Raw genomic sequence first — 21,025 nt, 5'->3', positions numbered from 1 at the left:
TTCCCTTCTTCTTCGCTCCATGGAAGGTGATAGACATCTATTCAACATAGCAACATTTCAACATTTCAGCGTTGAACTATCTAGAATTTTTGATCCTGAAACAAAGTTGTTCCGAACCTCTCACAAGGCTCAGGCTCTCTCAAAGATTTTATTGACTTCAGAACTGCTGCAACAATGAGGGGGGAAATCACTCTTGGACAGTTAGCTGATCGAATTAAAGAATTTGCTGACCCCTCTCTGCTAACTAACCAAGGCACTAGCAGGACCTGACAGAAGTCGCACACTGGTTACATAAGCCTTGTTTCCTTCTGTCTAGCTATCTGGTTGGCGCCCGTTCCCTGAATCTTGGCATCTATTGCCAAGTCATTTCTTATGCCCCCTAAGCCAATGCAAATCGGATACTCCAGAGGAAAAATAGAGAAAATTCAGGGAGCGTGTCTGCTTCTATTGTGGTGGGCCTGAACACAGATTAGCAAAATGTCTGTTGAAAAGAAAGGCTCAGTGCAGCGTAGGAGGATAACGCTGAACCGGCCAAAGATGTCATCCTTCTCCTGACCCTGCACCTCAGCTCAACTCAATGATTACTCTAAGATTTAATTAGGAACAAAATCCGGGTTTACAGTGTAGAAAACCTCTAAAGAAACTTTACCCTGACATTTCCAAAGTGCCAGCCAAACATCTCATTCTTCAGGAGGTATTCAACTACAGTAAGCCAAGCTCCTGCAAGGCACAGCAGTAGGCCTTTCTTGTGTTAACTTCAGGGCTGTCTGTTTCCAGGTCAAACATCCTTGAATTGGATGTTTCAGGACTATCCACTGACGCGATCCTCCCAGTATTCAGCACACACGTAAGTGGACCCATATTGTGTTTTGAAAACCATAGTGTAGCCCCTAGTAGGCTTATGCCCTACCTTGGCTATCTAAAATCTACACTGCTGAACCTGGCTGAGTATCTAAGATATCTGTTCTATGTTTTCTACTGAGTTTGGGCACAGTGTGATTCAGTTCTGTCAGTTACTCAGATTTAAGGTTCTCTGTGTTCATTAATCACTGGGTTCAGTAAGGAGACTGGCAGTAGCAACTCTACACTAGAGATCCACACATACACACATTATAAAATGTAACAATTAGCAAAAGTGACAAAACTAAAGAAACTTCTTTTAGATCAATAACTAAAAATCAGATGTTCAGACAAAATGATAAGAAAATAATCAACACAACAATACAATTCAACAAGTCAACCCAAATATTCAATTACCAGTTCTTATTGTTCTTTTCTTAAGTTCCCTGTTGAATGATTCGGAACGGTCTCAGTTTCATTTGTTTCCATAATTATAGCCGCGATATCAAATGGAGAAAATTGAATGAAAGGGTGAATTTCCCTCGAAGAGTGTCTCCTTTTATTTGATTCCTAATCGACTCTAATACAGCAAACGTCTAGTCAAGAATGTTCTTCTTAACTTTTATAACTTTCAACTATATCTTTTCTCTGCTCTGCTCACACACCTGCTGCTAGAGTCTTGATGGGAGTGTAGAAACTTCATGTGTGCACAATCCCAGAGACCTGTTCATGATGCGTTTAGGAACACTGTGTAAATCAGAGCTCTAAATAATAACCTGGGTTACAATAGCATTAAAAAATTGCCACCCTTTGTCTCTCCTAACCTAAACTTTTAAACCTTGTAGGATGCAAGATCTTCATAAAGTTGGACTTGAGGAAATTAATGGAAGATGCCTTTTGACCCTGCGGGCCATAATAAATATCTGGTCATGCCTTTTGGTGTGACTAACGCCCTGGCAGTTTTCCAGAACTTGTCAATGTTGTTTTGGGAGATATGCTGAATACATTTGTATTTATTGATCTTGACGGATGGCTGTGGCTCAAGACGTAGCACAGTCATCTGCCATTAATGGCATTGGTGGTTCGATTGCTGGCTCCTACTGTCCCCTGTTCAAGTGTCCTTGGGCAAGATACTGGGCCCTCTGGTATACACATATAATATGCATATATAGATATGCTTCTACTGAACCAAAACTCAGAGGCATCTGAGTTCTATCAGCCGGTCCCTCCATCTCCCTTGGATGGGACTGGCTCCAAGCATGACAACATGACTCAGGCCCAATTTCTCTGAGTAAAGTAGTCCAGAGTCATACACAGAGTAATCACATAAAAACTCCAAAAAGGGGTCAGGTAAGGACAAGGTTAAGGTCATGCAGTTCGGTAAATACAGGAGGATCGGTCATAAGAGAGACTATTGGATAGTTATTGTCATTGAAGTGATAGATTATCTGTCAAGCAGCACAGACCTGCTTAAAAAGAGACCAGAAGACAGGTGAGAAGAATCAGATCAGAGAGAGGGAACAGGCATTAAGACAAGAGACTGTCTGAAGATCCTGTATTTAAAGGAACTCACTTATGTCCACGAATGGTCACAGGGCCGTGACGCAGGGTCTACCAGCATTTCAGCAACAGTCTTTAGTAGTTTGTGGGCATCACAGCAGTCCACAAGTTTTCTACAGCAGCGCAGTGGATGTTTGAGTAAAATTTTATTATTTTTTTATTTCCTTTGTCTGTTTCTGGTTATTTCAGTGACCTTTATGGGTTCAAATTTATCCACATCTGTAATAGCTACTTTATTGCAGAAGGCATGATGCTAGTAAGCATGGTCGAAAATAACTAATTTAGGGGGCGTCTCATTTCACCTAGGAGTAAAAAGGAAGCCATAACCTTGACAGAAATAGTGACTTGACTTATATTGACTGACAAAGACTAATTTCTTGCCCAGTACTACCCAGTCTAAATTAAGCGGTTTACTTAGAGTGGCCAACTGTAAATGGTTTTCCCAAAGTAATGCATGACTTTGACACTTCAATCAAATCGTGGATTTACAGTGCATTCACAAAGTATTTACAGGGCTTTACTTTTTCCACCTTTCCAAATAGATAAAGAACATTATTTTTCGCAAAAAATACCCTATAATGTCAAAGTGAAACAATCTTGGCAAATGTGTTAAAAATAAAAGACATGTATGCAAGTATTTACGGGATTTTTTTAATACCATGATGCTATGAAGTGTGAAGCTTTGTACCTATTTTGGGGCATTTCTCCGATTCTTCTTAGCAGTGCCTGTGAAGCAAGGAGCCCAACATTAATTAATTAATTCATTAAAATGAATTAATTAATAGAAGATGGTCAGGTCAAGAGAATACCACAGAAGTGACTGACTAGCAGGATACAAACAGATAATTCAGGAGAGGAGGTCAGGTTGGCAACAGATAGGAGTCAGAATGGCTGGAAAGTGGCTTAAGGAACAAAATGAAACAATGTGGAAGGGAAGGACACAGGTGCAATACATCAGGGTGGTTAGTGGTGGGAAAACCAGGAGAGAGAGAAATAGATAAAAACACTTTACATTAATCACATTAATTGATTGTAAGAATCACACATTCACCATTCACACCATTAAAAGTAAACTAAAAAAGGCTCAAAAAACACAGAGTTAAAACAAAGTTCCCCTTGAACAACTGAACAGATAGCAGACCACTCATTGACAAACTTATCGACATCATAGTTCGAGAGAGAGAGAGAGAGAGACCGAGCAGGAAGAGGAGAAGGAAAACAGAGTAATTGGGTATGGAAACAAGGCTGGGGTAGGGACAGACAGGATCTCAAAAACTTTCAGTTTTAAAAGGAATCAAAATGTTTATAAAGTGGTTGCTGTCTGTGGTGATCATCTCAAATAGTGGAACTGAGCTGGCCAGTCATGTTTGATGCCAGTGTTGGTTCATAAAGTGAGGAGGAACACTTGTATAGGGACACTGTGAGTGAAGCAGTTGAATCAGAGCTTGTTGTTGCTTGTTGACATAGTTTCCTAAAATCAGAAAAAGTATTTTACAATTGAAGTACATAGTACATGGAGACATATCAATTGATGAAAAGTTTATATTTAACTAGCTGAAGAATCAACTTTCTGGTTCATACATTATTCTGTTCTATATGTTTGAACATCAAAACACATTTTAAAGTGTGTCTGGTCTGCTTACAGCTCTGTGTGTGTATCAGTGTTCAAACTTCAGGAGCCTCCAGAAACAAATAGTACCGGGTGTGGAGCTGTCGAGGCATGGTCAGTTTAAAATTACACACTGGCACATGATGCACTGTCCCTAGATTTGTGGCACAGATTAGTAGCATGGGAAATTCCCTCACAGAGAATTTAGCATAAATTTCATTAGCACGAAAGAGGCCTTCAGTAGACGCAGTGTCTATAACGTGACGTGTTTTTCAAAGAAAGAGAACAAAGCATTTACAGTGTCCATATTATTTTGGTGCATTTATATGATGGTACATACTGTATTAGCATCTATTGTGCATGTAAACATACACCAAGTATTTTAGAAGTGCAAACTCAAAACCAGCTTGGCTTTTCAGCAGTGTACAGGCACCTTTCGTTGATAGGAAAATCCCTTTAACATAGCTTTAAAATAGTTTATTACACAAAGCTAGCATGTGCTGGGGACTTTGACCTTGGGAAGTCTATCCTTCAAGTTGTCATGTTAGATCAAGAACATATAATACATTATCCCGGAGGTCAGATGCTGGGGGGGTCTCTTGCGATGGATCAAGCCCTAGGAGGATCTCAAAAACTGCAGCTGAATCTGGATTGATGGCTCTGGAACTGAGGCTGGTTCTGCAGTGCAGGAGAGCACTGGATCTGGAGCAGGAGGAGGAGGAGCAGCCGTAGCAAGGACTGGGGCCAGTTCTGGAACAGTGGCAATGGCTAAAGTGGGAACTGGTGCCGTGGTGGCTGCAGGAGCTGGGACCAGGCCATGCTGTCCAGACACAAATAAAATCAAAAAAGGAGTTTATTCTTACAAAATGAGTGTGGAATAGTTACGGAAATGGATGGGGGGGAAGCAGATACGAAACTGTTTACTGTATGTTAAAGTCTATTGTCATTTAGTTTGCATGAACGGACAGATCTGTCAGTTTGTTCTTTGAATTATCTGAAAATGATTTATGAAGCATAAACTATACAAGACTTAAGACTTTAATAAATATTGACATGTCACTTTTGTCATATTTATTCTGTTTCTGGTATAACTGGAAGTTACATGCGTTGCTGCTTCACAGTGGCATCATTTACATATATGTTAATGCTGTTGGCCAAAGGTGGCAAAAGTACACAACTATACAGTCAAGTAAAAGTTTCCTTAAATTTCCATTTTGATTTATTCATACTAAGTACAAAGTCTAAAAAGGCACATTTCATTACTGAAAAAATGACTATGTGTACATGTTTACTGCTTTTACATATTTAGCCCAAGTACACAGGTAACAACCCCCCAAAAATCCATTAAACAGAGAAACAGTCTATAGATGCTCGAATGATTCTCACATCATGTGATATCTACAGTCCTCTCAGTCAGCCAGGCACTGACCTGAATTAAAAAAACTTATAAATATGAGGAGATGGAAAATGAACTATGAACCAATACAATATAAAAGCTACATTACACTAGTTTAACTAAAATACTGTTACTTACCAGTAAATTACTGTTTATGAGGTCTTTAAAATCAGCCCCACCATTACTGACTGCTGTTGTTGTTTCATAGTCCGGAGGTAATAACACAAATAATACAAATTAAATTCATGAATGACTTTTCAAAGCTATTTTAATAAGCGTCCTCGTGTATGGGGTTTCAACATATACTCAAATCATCATCATCTGCTGTGATTATTCGGCGTCCAATTAGCATTATTAAAAGTGAGTAAGACAGGAAACATGGGAACATAGAGAAATGGTTTGACATGCAGTAAAATTCCTCAGCCAGAACCAAACCAGGAACATGACATGTGCTCTAAGTACCGAGCTACACAGAACTACCTTAGGTCTTTGTGAAACTGATTCAACCAGGTCCTGGAAACCATTAGAGACTTTGCTCCATATTGACCTGATAGCATCATGTTCTATGATGTGACTCTCCTGTTCAACCACATCCCAAAGGTTTTCTATTGAGATTGAGACCTGGTGAATGTACAGTGAGCTCATTGTCATGTGTCAGAAAGAATTTGGAAGCAGCTATCACAGGTTAGGTAAATAGGGGACATCCATAAAGGGATGGACAGGGTCAGCAGCAACACTCAGGTAGACTGTAGCATTTAACAATGCTCAGTTATTATAAATAAAAAATATCTTAACTCTATTCCATGCTCCATACAAAGACCATACCAGAGTCAGCTGCTGTTGTAGCCCATCTGCTTCAAGGTTCAACATGCACTGCATTCAAAGATCCTCAGATTCCTCAGTTGGAACAACTTATTATTAATTTATTATTATTATTTAAGCTGTGGTTATCTTTCTGTAAGCTCAAACTAGTCTGGCCAGCCTTTGCCCCCTTCCTGAGTTTTTTTTTATTTTTTGCATGTTTGTCAACTTAAATGATTCAAATCATCAAACTAATTTAAATACTACACAAAGTAAATATGAATTGCATTTTTGGAATGATGATTTCATTTAATAAATGAAAATTTACATTTACCTTTTGTATTTACTCTGTGTTGTTCGACTCATTGTTTGATCTGGGCACTGTACACACACACACACACACACACACACACAGATGCAGCATAGTTTGTAACTTAACCCATGCATCCCCACGGACATGTAACCAAAGAACATAAGTAGGATTTGATCCGAGCTTCCGAAACCAACTAACAAAACCATAATAACACTAATTTAAAACAAAAGTCATTGTACCTCTAAATCCTGTACATGTACAGGCAGATGATCACATTTCACTGTTGAACTGTTAAATAACAAACACTAAACCTCATACGTGACATTAGTAGTAGTAGTTATTACAACATAGGTTGCATGTTGAAATAATTACGCCTTGATGTTGAATTGTAATGAGTAATAAAGTTGTGAACAGCGGAATCTCAACAGCGGTAGTATTTTTATCTCTCAGCCATTAATGGCACCGAGTCATCACGTGGGCTACTTGTGGAATGGCTGACGCTGAAACTGATAAACTTCTTCAGGCAATGGGATGTGAGGAATTGCTCATGATCAGAAAAAGCACTCACCTTTAATGATTTGCATGCCTCTTTGAGGAAGCAGATGTAATGTAGCAAAGTTGGTTTTACGGGTTTTAACTTCTTGTCACCTACTAACTAAGTCAAACTAAGTCATTTGAGCCTGTTGGTTGACCTGCTTGTTTGTGCTTAATTAGTTATTCCTTACCATGTACCAAACAGCCAGTCATTATATGCTTCTAAAAATTTTGAAGTGTTTGAAGCTGTGCAGTTTAATTGAAACCACGCTATATAGCGTGCAATGTAACATAATCAGTGAAAATGGGAGATTATAGCAACAAATCACTAATTATTATCTTCTATTGTCCAATAGAAAAACAGCCACCAAGAGGAGAAGGGTGTATAAAACTCAAGTGGTGATGAAGGAACTGAGGAACATGTTGTCAGCAACTGCTGGCAATGGACTGTAGGATGAAAAGAGAACTCGAGATCAACTTGAACAATAAAGGACCCATGGAAAGCAAGTAAGGGAAGAGGGATGCAAAAGCATACTTGGCAGCAACTGCAGTTGCAACTGAATTAGTTTATTGTAAATACTTACTAGGTATATACACTAGGTGATTTATATACTTTGATTTGTGCATGCTCACTTTATATTTGAACATTTAGGTTTGCACATTTATGTTCTGTATAATACTACTTACATTCACCCTTTTTTAATGGCGTATTTACCTTATATAAGTTAAGTTTAAATAGATAAATGCGCCTTGAAGACTAAAAGAGAGTAAAAGAGGCTTGTGTCTCCAGTAGTGTGATGTCTGGATCACAGGGATTCTGTGGTTACAGCAGAAACAGTTAATCTGTGCCACGTTACATTAACATGCTACTTTAACTCCCATAAATGTAGCTTTAAACGCTTCACTCGACATCTCCAGGACATCCTGACTGGCTACATTCAGCTCACAAACCCAGTAAACAAACAAGACATAACATTGTAAAATGTTAAACATTTGCAGCTTAAAAGTTTGAATGAGACCATGAATGTGTTGAAACTGCTTAAAGTCAGGTTGAAGCAAGGCAAGCAACTATGTTTATCCTTCTTATTTACTACTACCATACCTGTTTTGAATGACCTGTTCCTAAATCATAAAATCACAGTTCATGTAGTATAGTCCAGCTGTATGACCAGGAAGATCAGGAAGTGTCCTCACTTTTCATCATCTAACGAATTAAATCAAATACAAGAGAAACTGATTTCCTGTTCAACATAACATTCTGTCTTTCTCTCTCTGTTAATTAATCTTCTTCTCTCTTTCACTTTCAGTCCTGTCAATTCTGCAGATGAAGTAACACATATCTGCACAACGAAAAGAGAAAAAAAAAAAAAAAAAAAAAGAAAAGAGACAGATCCACACAGACCACCAGAGACGGACAGTGGTCTGCAGCCATCATGTCTTATTGGAGAGTGAACCTCAGCACCATGTTTTTCCTGGTCATCCTCCAGGGGGCAGCAGTGGTGCTGTTTTGTGGCTGGTATGCCCAGCTTAGTCCCTGCAGCCCTGCCTCCTCCAACAACAAAGTTCATGTCCTGCTGCTTTCATCATGGAGATCAGGTTCATCCTTCCTGGGTCAGGTGTTCAGTCAGCACCCATCTGTCTTCTATCTCATGGAACCTGCTTGGCACGTGTAGACAAAACTGCAAAAAAACAGTGCATGGGCTCTCCATATGGCTGTGAGGGATCTAATACGGAGTGTCTTCCAGTGTGACTTCTCAGTGATGGAGGCCTACCTACCAGAGCAACACAGTGTCTCCTCCTTGTTTATGTGGAGTCACAGTAGAGCACTGTGCTCACCACCAGCCTGTCCTCTTACTCCACGGACCCAGTTCAGTAACCAGACTCAGTGCCACAAGGCGTGTAAAGGTACAAGTCTGCAGGGGGTGGAGGAGGCCTGTGGCACCTACAGTCACGTGGTGTTAAAAGAAGTGCGATTTTTTGAGCTGGAATCCCTCTACCCACTTTTACAGGATCCAAACTTAGATCTGCGCATCATCCACTTAGTCCGAGACCCACGTGCTGTGATGCGGTCTAGAGAGGAGTCAGCCGGCTCATTTGTGATGGACAATGCTGTTGTATTAGATCAGAGAAATGTTCCAGCAGGTGAGGTGCAGTATCAAGTCTTACAGGAGATCTGTCGTAGCCACATGCGTATCAATGAGAGGGCCATCCTGAAGACCCCTCCATTTTTAAATGGAAGATACAAAATGGTCCGCTATGAGGACATGGCACGTGACCCACTTGGGGAGATCTTTTCCATGTATGAGTTTGTAGGACTGGAGATGACCAGGCAGATGGAGGATTGGATCTACAAGGTGACCCATGGAAAAGGCAAAGGCTCCCCAAAAGACGTCTTTAAAATAACTTCCCGAAACGCTGTGGAGGTCTCCCAGGCTTGGCGTACCATGCTGCCATACAGCAAGGTCAAACGCATCCAGGAAGTGTGTAAAGAAGCCATGTCACTGCTCGGATACAAGATGGTTCACAGTGAAAAAGAACAGAAGAGACTTGACATAGATCTGCTGGTGCAACATGAACCATATCAGTTCAGCTGGTTACCAACTGAAACAGAGAATCCAAGAAAAAGTTAAAACATGAATAAGAAAGACATCTAAAACTATTAGGAATGTAAACTATATTGTACAAAGGCTTTTTTGGCTGTATAAGTATTTACTGAGTTCTACCACAGACTAACTAATCAACTCTTGATTAGTCAGGGTAAAGCACAGATTTGTGATGTATACAAACCTCCTGTCAATGGAGTCTGGCTTGTGTAAAACATGTCTTTACATGTCTGTACATGACTTTATCAGTCTTTGCGTACAGAAAAGTTGTGATATTCGGTAGAACTCTTGCCAGCAGTCTGTGTGTACCACAAAACTGCATTCACTGTCTTAAAACCGCATGAGTTTAAACTGGGTCTCATGCCTGTGTCTCGTAAATGCCTGATTTATAATGCAGAGACTTAACTCTCCTAATTCCTCTCTAGCAAGCACTGGGTGACAGTATAGTGGAAAGTTTTTTTATTAATACTTTCTGCACAACCGTACTCAGGGTAGGTGGACATCTGCCTTGATCGGTTAGGGTGAGTGGAAAGTGGAGAGAGAAGGAGAGCGGACATCAACATCCAACAGAACGTGATCAGGGAAAATGCCAGGAGCTTCCGGGTGCAACCAGTCCGTAGGACCTGGGCAACAAAGCATCCTCACATAAAGAGAACCTGGCCGAAGGATAGAATACACATGGTAGAGAGGGAGATACGCATGACCTGTATGCATGTGCTTGGGAGGGAACAAACAGAATGCAGTGATTTATTATGATTTTATCAGCACGAGGTGTTAATCTTCTGAATGTACATCTGGAAGGAAAATAAAGTATATTCAAATAACTGAATGTATGTAGTGTTTTGATCTGCTTTGAATAAAATATAGAAACACTGCTGCACACACAACTTCTATTTTGGGCAGGTTGTTCTGGTCTTACTTCCTTGATCTTACATTTCTGCTTTCTATCTCTTAAATGTTACAGCATACCAAAGACATACTAATTTTCTAGACACGCTTAACAATGCTGCATAGTGATCCTATTAGCAAACTGCATTATGACATCCCCTTCCTACTACGAGGTATTGCAGCAGTAAAAGAACCAGTATACCTGTTCATCCACTCATGTTAAAGAATGAATTGAGTTCACAAATAGCAGGCAGGTGAAAGACTCCATGGCGAAGTGGAAGAGGGTTATTTGGTCTGATCAGACCAAAATGGTGAAAGACAGCAAGCTACTCTTTTCATTAGCTCTTGATGTTAAATACCTGGGACGACGGTCGAAACTAATGAAGCATTTTGGATCAGAGTCTTCTTTTCTTTTTTTGGATCATTTAAAGGCTGAGCTATTTTTGAGAACTCTGGCACAAATTAAGATTAACAGTCAAATTGGCTTGCCAGAATCTACACGGGACAATCGGCAGATGTTAAGAATGCTGGGTCACAGATGAAGAGTACACCATCCACATAGACTAGATATTTTCCCATTTTATTTTACAGTGTTACAGTGCACTGACTATTGAATGTTGTGAAGTAGCTTGAAAAATTTGCTAGTTGGTCCACATTGGCTGACAAGTTGTGTGGTAGGCAACCTATGACTTTAAAGTCACGAGGATGTCACATTGTGGAATTTATGATGCTGAAATTGATGAACATATTCAGACAATGAAGTAGAGAGAAAAGTCCTGTGTGAGAGAGAGGTTAAGAGCTGAGACAAGCTAAGCACTAATTCCTTGCTTTCGACAGTACAGTCCTGTGGCTTGTAAATGACCAATGGCGTGATCAGGTAAAGATGGATCTTGTTGTTGGACTTAAGCTTGTAGTTTTTTGTTTTTAAGTGGTCTATGGTTCTTGCTACTACGATGCTATGCTGTTCATGCTAAGCTTTTGTTCAACATGGGTTAATTTTATTTATTTATTATTTTTTTATTTTCTGGTCTTATCCAGAGACCTTAGCTACAGTGCCATGTATGTGAAATTTATATTAAACCCCATATCTTTAATATTTTGACTGTATCTCATAGGTCCCCTTAGGTTCTTTTATGAAAGAAGTCTCAAAATTATATTCCATCTGTCTCTATTTCTTTCATACTTATTCTTTGTAGATGGTGTTTTTCTGGACTATCACTTGTGTGGAGTCAGAGTTTGTGTTTCTGAGTGTCTTCCAATCAATTCTATTTGTTCTTACCTGTTACTGTCAGTACTACACTCATTACCAGTATTTCTGTTAATAATCTCATACTACTAATACATGTAATCTTAAAAATGATTGACTTTATGTAAGTCTTTGGTCCATCTCTCCCTCTATTCCCCCCTTGCTCTCGTTTTTACCTTATACTTCTGCTTCGAAGATTTCAAGCATTTTCTCAGCAGGTTCTTGCTAATAACACACTAGTATAAAGACACACACCAATCACCACATGCCTAAACACGACTTAGCATTTACGGTATTAGTTTCACTTTTGAATGGACCCTTTTTGCCTAATTCAAATGACACGTACTTGTCTTCACCTCACTATTGGTACATTTTCAAAATAAGTTTCCAAAAGGACGGTACATGACATTGCAAACATGGCCAGATATTAAATACAAATGCTCATGTAATGTAAAAAGTTCTTTCTCTATTCTTTCTTCTTCCACATTCTTTCTTCTTCAATGCCAGCTTTTTGTTTCTCTTCTTTTATTGCTCATATTTCTTTTTAATTTGCTTTTAATAATTCATGTTCTATCCTTCAATGCTAATCTTCCTTGTTTTTCTGCCTTCCATTGTTTTTTATTCATCTTTTCTCCTTTGTCAACTTTTTAACTTTCACCTTTGGGCCTGTACCAACTTGTCATCAGTGAGAAACAGCTCAGCAGTCTGCTTCTTTTCCGCAACTTATTAGCTTTCCTATACCACTTCTTAAGAAATTTCTTTTTTTGTTTTCTTTTTGATCTCCTCATAAATTCTTCATTCTGTTCTCTGTCTCTTGCCCTGTGTCGTGCGCACAATGATACCAAACAAGAAGAGTGACTTCTTTGGACCAAAGTGTTACACTTTGCTTACTTTGCCAGCCGGAGCAATGCCTCTAGAGGTCATTTTTATCTTTTGTTTTCTGTTTTGTGTCTCTCTCTTTTGTGGAAATGGCTTATCTGAGATTAGTGGTTTCAGGTGTCTGGTCTGTTGCCTTATTACCTCCTTTTTATCTTTTCCCCAATCTCTAGCTCTTGTCATATTTAGTCTTGTGAGTATTATCTTTAGTATAGTTAGTGTCCTGTCTATGCACGGTGATATTTCCTTCCATTTTTTCTTCTTTTTCTGCAAGATGTTTGCCCTCAGTTTGCCTGTGTTGCAGTGTTTCTGAGCTCTGTTTTTGTCACGACTTTGATTTGCATTGTCCATCCTACTATTCATCTTTTTGTTAATAAATATGTGGAACTGCACTAACTCTACCTTATGTCTCTGCATCTGGGTCCGTCTAGCATGTTTATAACACAAGACACTAGCCAAGATAACCTCAGCAGACACATGTTTTCAGGCTGTTTTCAAAGGAGTTGACGCACATTATTATGTTTGAATTAAGCAGTTAGCCTGCTGATCCACAAGACTGGGTCATAATAGATCAGGCCGAGCAGCTTTTTACAGGCATTAAAAATAGTCCTTGTTGGGCACAGCTGTACAGGACTTTAACAGTTGCCTTGGTAAACCTGTGGTTTCCAAAACACTGCTATTATGATACATTATGTGTGATGACTGTGAGACAAGATTAGTGGAGTTATTGTACAGGCGTTGATGCTGGGTTACCAGTTTCCACGACTAAACTCCTGCAGATGATCCAAAATGCGGCAGTACACCTCACTGGTGGCTCAATGGGTAGATCATCTGCTTTAGATGCAGGACTTTTCACTTTTGTTGTTGCCCACTATTCCCCCGAGGGTGATGGAATAAATGCAGAAGACAAATTTAATTGTAACATGTACATGTGATATATGACAAATTAAGGCTTTATTAGTTTTCAATTAGCCAAAAAGGTCTCATGTCACAACGGTCTTCAGATCTTTGCATTGGCTTTCTGTGGCTGCAAGGATTAAGTTCAAAGTTCTGTCTCTTGCCCACAGAGTTGTCAACTCCACAGCTCCATCTTATCTCAGTTCAGTCATTCAGGTCTACATCCCGTCCCGTCCACTGCGCTCAACATGAAACAGAAAGACTTCTTTGATAGCACTTTGCTTTGATGTTTTTCTTCTTGACTTAGATTTTGTTTTGCCTGCCTTGTTCTTCTCTTGTAAGTCACTTTGTAAAAGTGTCTGCCAAATGACTAAATATACATGTAAATCCTGAATTATTTTATCTTTCAGTCTCAGTTGGACAAAGTGCATTTTGTAAGTGAACATTTTGGATTTTCCGACTTAGCCTCGCTTTCTAACCAGGGCTGAAACAGCAGCAGAATATTTTCACAACTGAAAGTCGAAGCCAAGCATGAGCCAAGCAGATTGTGATCTTGTCTGCACCAACCCTGGTGAACCTTCTTTCAGTCTGAGTTGAGAGCAACTATAACAAGGCAAAACAATTTCATTCTGGGAATAATAAAGTTTTTTGAATCTTGAACGTATGTCTGTCTTTCTGTATCTGCTGCTCAGGCTGTGCCTTTTACCGCCCTGCGATTCACTCTTTCTCTGTAGCCACTGTCATATTCCTGAACTCTGCAAACTCCACTGTGTGTTTTCCATAAAACCTTTAAACTTTCCAACCATGTTTGTTTGTTTGTGCACAGGTGCCCAAAATGAAACTAGCTTATAGTACTGTTCCCAGCAGCAGCTATGCTGAATGTAGTACAGATCCTTCCATTCGACCACAACCAAGACAAACTCTGCAATCTTTGTTTGCAGCTACAGTAGATTTGTGTTGTAAATATGTTATAAATTGTAGTTGCACCAGGACTAAAGTCTTTATTTGTGTGTATCATATGTTAAATTAATTATTTTAGAGAACCACCACAATGATCTACTGTAGTAAACAAATTTCCTGTTCACTGATTTCTCTCATTCACTCTCAGCCCTGTCTGTTTTGCACAGAAATTAACACGTAGCTGCACAGAGGAAAAGAAAAAGTGACAGAACCACACTGAGCACCAGAGACTAACTGCAGCCATCATGCCTCACTGCAGAGTAAACCTCAGCACCATGTTTTTCCTGGTCATCCTGCAGGGGGTAACAGTTGTGCTGTTTTGTTGCTGGTATGCACAGCTCAGTCCCCACAGCTTTTTCCACTCCAACAACAAAGTTCACGTCCTGCTGCTTTCATCATGGAGATCAGGTTCATCATTCCTGGGTCAGGTGTTCAGTCAACACCCATCTGTCTTCTATCTCATGGAACCTGCTTGGCACGTGTGGTCCAAACTGAAGAAAACCGGTGCTCCAGCACACCGTATGGCTGTGAGGGATCTAATACGGAGTGTCTTCCAGTGTGACTTCTCAGTGATGGAGGCCTACCTACCAGAGAAACATAGTGTCTCCTCCTTGTTTATGTGGAGTCACAGTAGAGCATTGTGCTCACCACCAGCCTGTCCTCTTACTCCACGGACCCAGTTCAGTAACAATATTCAGTGCCTCAAGGCGTGTAAAGGTACAAGTCTGCAGGGGGTGGAGGAGGCCTGTGGCACCTACAGTCACGTGGTGTTAAAAGAAGTGCGATTTTTTGAGCTGGAATCCCTCTACCCACTTTTGCAGGATCCAAACTTAGATCTGCGCATCATCCACTTGGTCCGAGACCCACGTGCTGTGATGCGGTCTAGAGAGGAGTCAGCCAGCTCCTTTGAGAGTGACAATGCTGTTGTGTTAGATCAGAGAAATGTTCCAGCAGGTGAGGTGCAGTATCAAGTCTTACAGGAGATCTGTCGTAGCCACATGCGTATCAATGAGAGGGCCATCCTGAAGCCCCCTCCATTTTTAAAGGGAAGATACAAAATGGTCCGCTATGAGGACTTGGCACGTGACCCACTTGGGGAGATCTTTTCAATGTATGAGTTTGTAGGACTTGAGATGACCAGGCAGATGGAGGATTGGATCTACAATAAGACCCATGGAAAAGGCAAAGGCTCCCCAATAGACGCCTTTAAAATAATTTCCCGAAACGCTGTGGAGGTCTCCCAGGCTTGGCGTACCATGCTGCCATACAGCAAGGTCAAACGCATCCAGGAAGTGTGTAAAGAAGCCATGTCACTGCTCGGGTACAAGATGGTTCACAGTGAAAAAGAACAGAAGAGACTTGACATAGATCTGCTGGTGCCACAATAACTGTATCAGATCAGCTGGTTACCATCTAAATTAGAGCATCCAGGAATACATACATTATCATCAAGAACTATTAGGAAAAAGGGCCAAATTCTACATATTGACTGTACCGGTGTTAAATGAGCGTTACCACAGGCTGACAGATCATTTGACGGGACACTTACATATACTTCCACAGTCAAAGTATTGATTTGTGATTAATTTGAATATTTTTTTTCTATTAATAAATCAATTTGATCGTTAGATGCTTTATGCCCTTTTTAAGATACGTGACAGACCCAGTATATTGATATTGTATTGACATTTTAATTCCTAATAAATTAGACAAACTTTACGTTTACGTTAACGTATGTCACTGATTATTGTTTAAGGACTGCAGTTGAGGACAACAAACATGGCAAAGCCTGTGAACTATGAAAAGAGACAGGAGAGGAGCTAAATGTATCAGTATAAGTGACCCAGCTGACTAACCTAAAGCAGCATTATGAAGAGATGGTGTCACCTGATCCATCTCACACTGTAAGCGCTATGAGCTTTAAGTAAACCTGATCTCATAGAATTGAGAGTTCTTTAAGAAATGATGGAGCCTGGTTATTAAGTGCTTTACATATGAGGAGAGTGTTTAAAAATCTCTGCATATATAAAATTTTACAGGGAGGAAATGGAGAGATGTTAATGTAGAAATGTAAAATCTCTCTTGCTAATTCCAGTCAGAACTTTGATTTTAAGGAGGTGTTGGAAGAACTATTACTAAAGAAATACAAAAGTCCAGTCTGGAAGTAACAAATGTATGGACTAGTTTTTCAGCATTACTTTATGACAAGATGCTCCTAATTTTAGCAACATTCCTCATGCGGAAGAAGGCAGTTCCAGAGATTTCTTGTACGCGTGGAAGAAACGAAAGGAGATATCCTGAACAAAGATAACAAAGATTCCTCACAGTATTTTTATGTATGTTTTGCCATCTAGGTTAAAGATAAGTTAAATATGAATTAGTTAGTTATTGCCCATTATGTCACTGGCAAGTATGGCTGCAACAAAAGTCCTCCTCTTATGTTTATTCTAAGCCAGCTTGTCTGTTTCCTAAAAACATAAAACATTTTAAAATATGGAAATGATATAATCAATTATAAATATATATGAAAACACAGAGATAAAACTTATTACTTGAAGACAAGCAAGATACATGTCTTCAATTATTACCATTATTGCAAAGAGGATTTTACATTAAAATTACTACATCTACATTAACAAATGTAACTCTTATACTGCTATTAGAAGACAGTACTAATGTACTGATGATACTACTTTGTACTACTACTACTAGACTTCTACGTTTACATGAACAAATCTGGTTAATTTTATGTTATGAAATGCCCTTTTTTTTTCAAACTTATACTTATTTTAAGGTGTGTTTAGTGTATGTGTGGGTAAACTGACCAATTCCCAACTAAATAAGATGATGAACAATAAATGATGAACAATGCCATGATGTCATGTAATGTTTTCAAAAAATATTTTCTGCTTGAAGGCAGAATCTGGAGGGGGTTAATCAAAGTTAATCAGAGGTGCAGTCTTGTTTGATTCTAATGTCTGTGAGGACACGAGACTGGAAACTCGAAAACTGGAAAAAGCTTTGGTTGTTGAAGAGTGGACCTACACAAACCAACAGAAATAAAATAAAAATAGTTAAAGATGTGTTTGGAGATTTAAGATGTTGAAAATTCAATGTGAGAAGCTGCTGACAGTGAACCCTTCAGTTTACTTGATTTACAAAATAAGGCTGTGCACACACAAAATCAAATTAACTGAATGTTTTTATGGCTACGATACAGGTTTTCTAATGTCCAGACTTTATCATCTACAGTTCATAATATACTGTATTTAAAAGAGAAGATGACCTGGAGAAATCACAAAGCAGAAAACAACTAATGGATATGTATTATGTTTTGGTGAAGCCTAACTCATTATTGTTCATACAGTAAATATCACTGAATGTCTGCGCTCAGTGTCAAATTTGCCTTTTGCCTGTTCAGACTGTATTTAGAGGTCAGATGTGTAAGCAACATGAAAACCAATTTACCATAACAATGGAAAAAACATATTTTGGAAAAAGAAAGGATCTGCTCACGACCCTAAACATATGATTAAAGACACAGGCCTTTAACTCTCTTCAGGGATGGGGTCGAGAGAGGGCTTCTTAAGGTGGAAGTTGCCTGTTGTGAGTACAGGAGTGATTTGAAAGATGAGGAAAGCTTTCTGGTGTTGGTGTTTCTGAGTTTGTCGTGGTAGTTTTCTGTTTTTGACTTGGTGATGCTGCGAGAGAAAGACGAAAGCAGGCTCTGATATTCAAATAGAGCGGATGGAGTCTTGCATCACTTCCTCTAGCAAGTCTTTCCAGATAGGCTGACAGTATAGTGCAGAATCTGCCAGGGGCTGTGTCTTTGTTGAGTGTTGTGCAGAAGAGAAAAGTGGTTGACTAACATCTGTTAATAATATAACTAAAAACTGTGCAACTTCTAAAATGTATATTTTTGTTTAATTAAACAAATTTTTATTTAAGATCTCCAGCAAAAGAAGTTTTTTTTTTCAGTATTATCTGTGACTCATAAAAAGACAGCTTACTGCTAAATCCTCTACACGTACAGGCACATGAACTGTACAGTGACAAACACTAGACATACTATGTAAACACATCATACGTGACTGTGCCTGTCTGTTGTAACATTTATGTCATGTCGTGAAACACACTGAAATACCTGCCAGTCAGCCCAAGTTGGAACTTGCTAATGAGTCCTGAAGTAGGAAACCTGTGGAGTTTCTGTAGTTGTGTACATCCCCTTTTGTTGTGTGTTGTTATTCTATGTGACATACACACACACACACACACACACACACTATCACTACCGATCACTTCTTGCATGCCTAAACGTGACTCAGCATTTCCTTTCTTTGTAGAGAGAGCTTCAAATGAGTACCTAGTGTTTTCAAAATAAAAGCACTAGTTAGCAATAAGATGGGAGATGACAATGTCCAAAATGAATTAAATAAGTTAAATGTTAAAATTATTTTAAACAGGTTGTATTAATCTTAAACTACATATAAATAATGGTTGGAGCCCAAATCCCACAAACAGTTACAGCATTTCTTCGGGTTTGCCAGTTTCTACCATAAATTCATCAAGGGTTCATCACATCGCCTCTCCACCAACTCAAATCAAATAAGGCGAAGTTCCAATGGACTCCTCAGACACTGAACCTATTCTGATTCTGCCAGACCCAGAGTCACAGTTCATGGTAAAGGTGGATGTGTTTTTTTCTCCTGCCGCCTGTCCCCAGCGGAACAGAACTACGACCTGGCAACCTCGAGCTCCTGGCTGTAAAGCTGGCATTGGAGGAGTGGCAGCACTGGTTTGAGGGTGCGAAATTACCATGCATCATTCTTACTGGTCACAAGATCACCTAGAGTACCTAAGACAGCCAAACATCTTAACCCACGTTAAGCTCGCTGGTCTCTTTTCTTTGAGAGACTAAAAAATTGCTTCCTAAAGTAACCCATGTCTTTACTTATGTATTTGTTGAAAAGACCTGTTCTTTTGCATTGATTCTGCTAATACACAAAATAACTCACGTTTTGAATGGAGTACGTTTGACAGTGATTCAGCATCAAACCGTCATGTGATACCATAACAAGAAAGTTACGGTATGACGTGAATAACTCAAATAGATTTACAACGCCAAAGCAAAATAAAATACATTTTTACATAGGATTTTACAATGTTCTGTGTGTGTGTGTGTGTGTGTGTGTGTGTGTGTGTGTGTGGGTGTGTGTGTGTGTTGTATTAAACAATAGTTTTCGCTTTTAGGATAAGAGATAGATTAAATGTTAAGTCTGAGCGAGTTCATTTCTTCATTGATATTCATTTCAAAAGTTTCATTTGTGTAAAGTGATTTAAAACAGTTGTTCCCAGCTCAGGGTTCTGGACAATTGTAAAAATGTCAAAAGGTGTCAAGATCATTCATGTGATGGGAAAATGAGAAACAAGAAAAAATTAATCTGTGATAGAGATGTGTTTCCATTTTCTTTTATGCAAAACAAATAGTGTTTCTGACAAGAAAACCACTCTTTGGATTGTAACCAGACAATAAATTAAACATGCTAATTAAATATTAATCAGTACTGATCTGTAAGTGGATTTTCTGAGCAAGTAATTGCAATTTTACTGCCCGAGAAGCAGCAAGCAGCCAGTCAATGAGGAGCAGGTGCGGACTGCTGCAGCGGACTGACGGTGCCCTGGTCAGATTATGACCCAGCCTCCGTCCTGCTGAACAGGAACAGAGCAGTGTTGTTACAGCCGGAGAGTGAAGGATTAAAAGAAACTAAAAAAGAAAAACTAACATGTGATGCTCCAATATCAACTGACTTTTTTATCTGTGGAGGTGACGAGTGAGTGCTTATTTATAAATGACAGAAGGAGGATACAAGCTACAACTCCAGATCATTAGCTGGAAGCCACATGCACAGCTGCTCTGAGGTTGAGTAAGGTGAGTTTATTTTTATAGCGCCTTTCTAGCACACACACAACTCAAGGTGCACAACTGTGGCTGGTTGACACGTGGTTGCAATCATTAACACAAATTATGCCCCACACACTCATGTCATTAAGGTACTGGCTCTTTCTGTTGTTTTTACATTTAATATTCTGTATTTAGTTTAACCTCAGTAGTTTCAAGTCAGGTTTTGCAGGATTTGATTAATATAAAAGTCATTCTGTTGTTGTTTCATAGTCCGGAGGTAATAACACGTTTTAGTCTGAATCTCACCTCTGGGTTTGTTCCCATCTGTCCTTTAAGCAACATGTGTTAAGGTTATTGTTTCAAGCTGGAATATTGAATAAACTTTGATTAACTGTGATCTAAAACCTCACATAATAACATATTACATAGTAACTACAGCCTGATTTACAGAGATAAAAATGTTAATGCTGTTTGCAAAGGGAGTTATTTGTTGTGGTCATATGTGGTTTCATCACAGTCACTTCCTGCTATTTAATTTCTTTGTTCATACGTCACAGGAGACTATAAATGACATCTTCAACCTCCTTACATTTAGAATTA

At 39.2% G+C, this 21,025-nt stretch overlaps 1 protein-coding gene and 1 pseudogene across 1 annotated transcript; both read left to right on the top strand.

The window, feature by feature from the left end:
* The first annotated feature begins 8,471 nt into the window (after positions 1-8,471).
* LOC113165546 lies at positions 8,472-9,683 on the top strand (annotated as a pseudogene).
* A 1,638-nt stretch (positions 9,684-11,321) lies between these two features.
* Positions 11,322-16,569, top strand: LOC113165552 (carbohydrate sulfotransferase 6-like). Its single transcript, XM_026365160.1, has 2 exons — positions 11,322-11,421; positions 14,691-16,569. Exon 2 carries the CDS (start codon positions 14,769-14,771, stop codon positions 15,909-15,911), a length of 1,143 nt encoding a protein of 380 aa, XP_026220945.1. The 5' UTR covers positions 11,322-11,421; positions 14,691-14,768; the 3' UTR covers positions 15,912-16,569.
* The last annotated feature ends 4,456 nt before the right edge of the window (positions 16,570-21,025 follow it).

The sequence above is a fragment of the Anabas testudineus genome, chromosome 6 (genome assembly GCF_900324465.2).
Source record: "Anabas testudineus chromosome 6, fAnaTes1.2, whole genome shotgun sequence".
Lineage (NCBI taxonomy): Eukaryota > Metazoa > Chordata > Actinopteri > Anabantiformes > Anabantidae > Anabas > Anabas testudineus.
The sequence above is the reverse complement of the archived record's forward strand: the minus strand, read 5'-3'. Positions and strand labels throughout refer to the sequence as shown.

What these genes read in the sequence shown, in the direction of transcription:
- LOC113165552 (XM_026365160.1), top strand. Translation starts at nt 14,769, where the DNA reads ATGCCTCACTGCAGAGTAAACCTCAGCACCATGTTTTTCCTGGTCATC.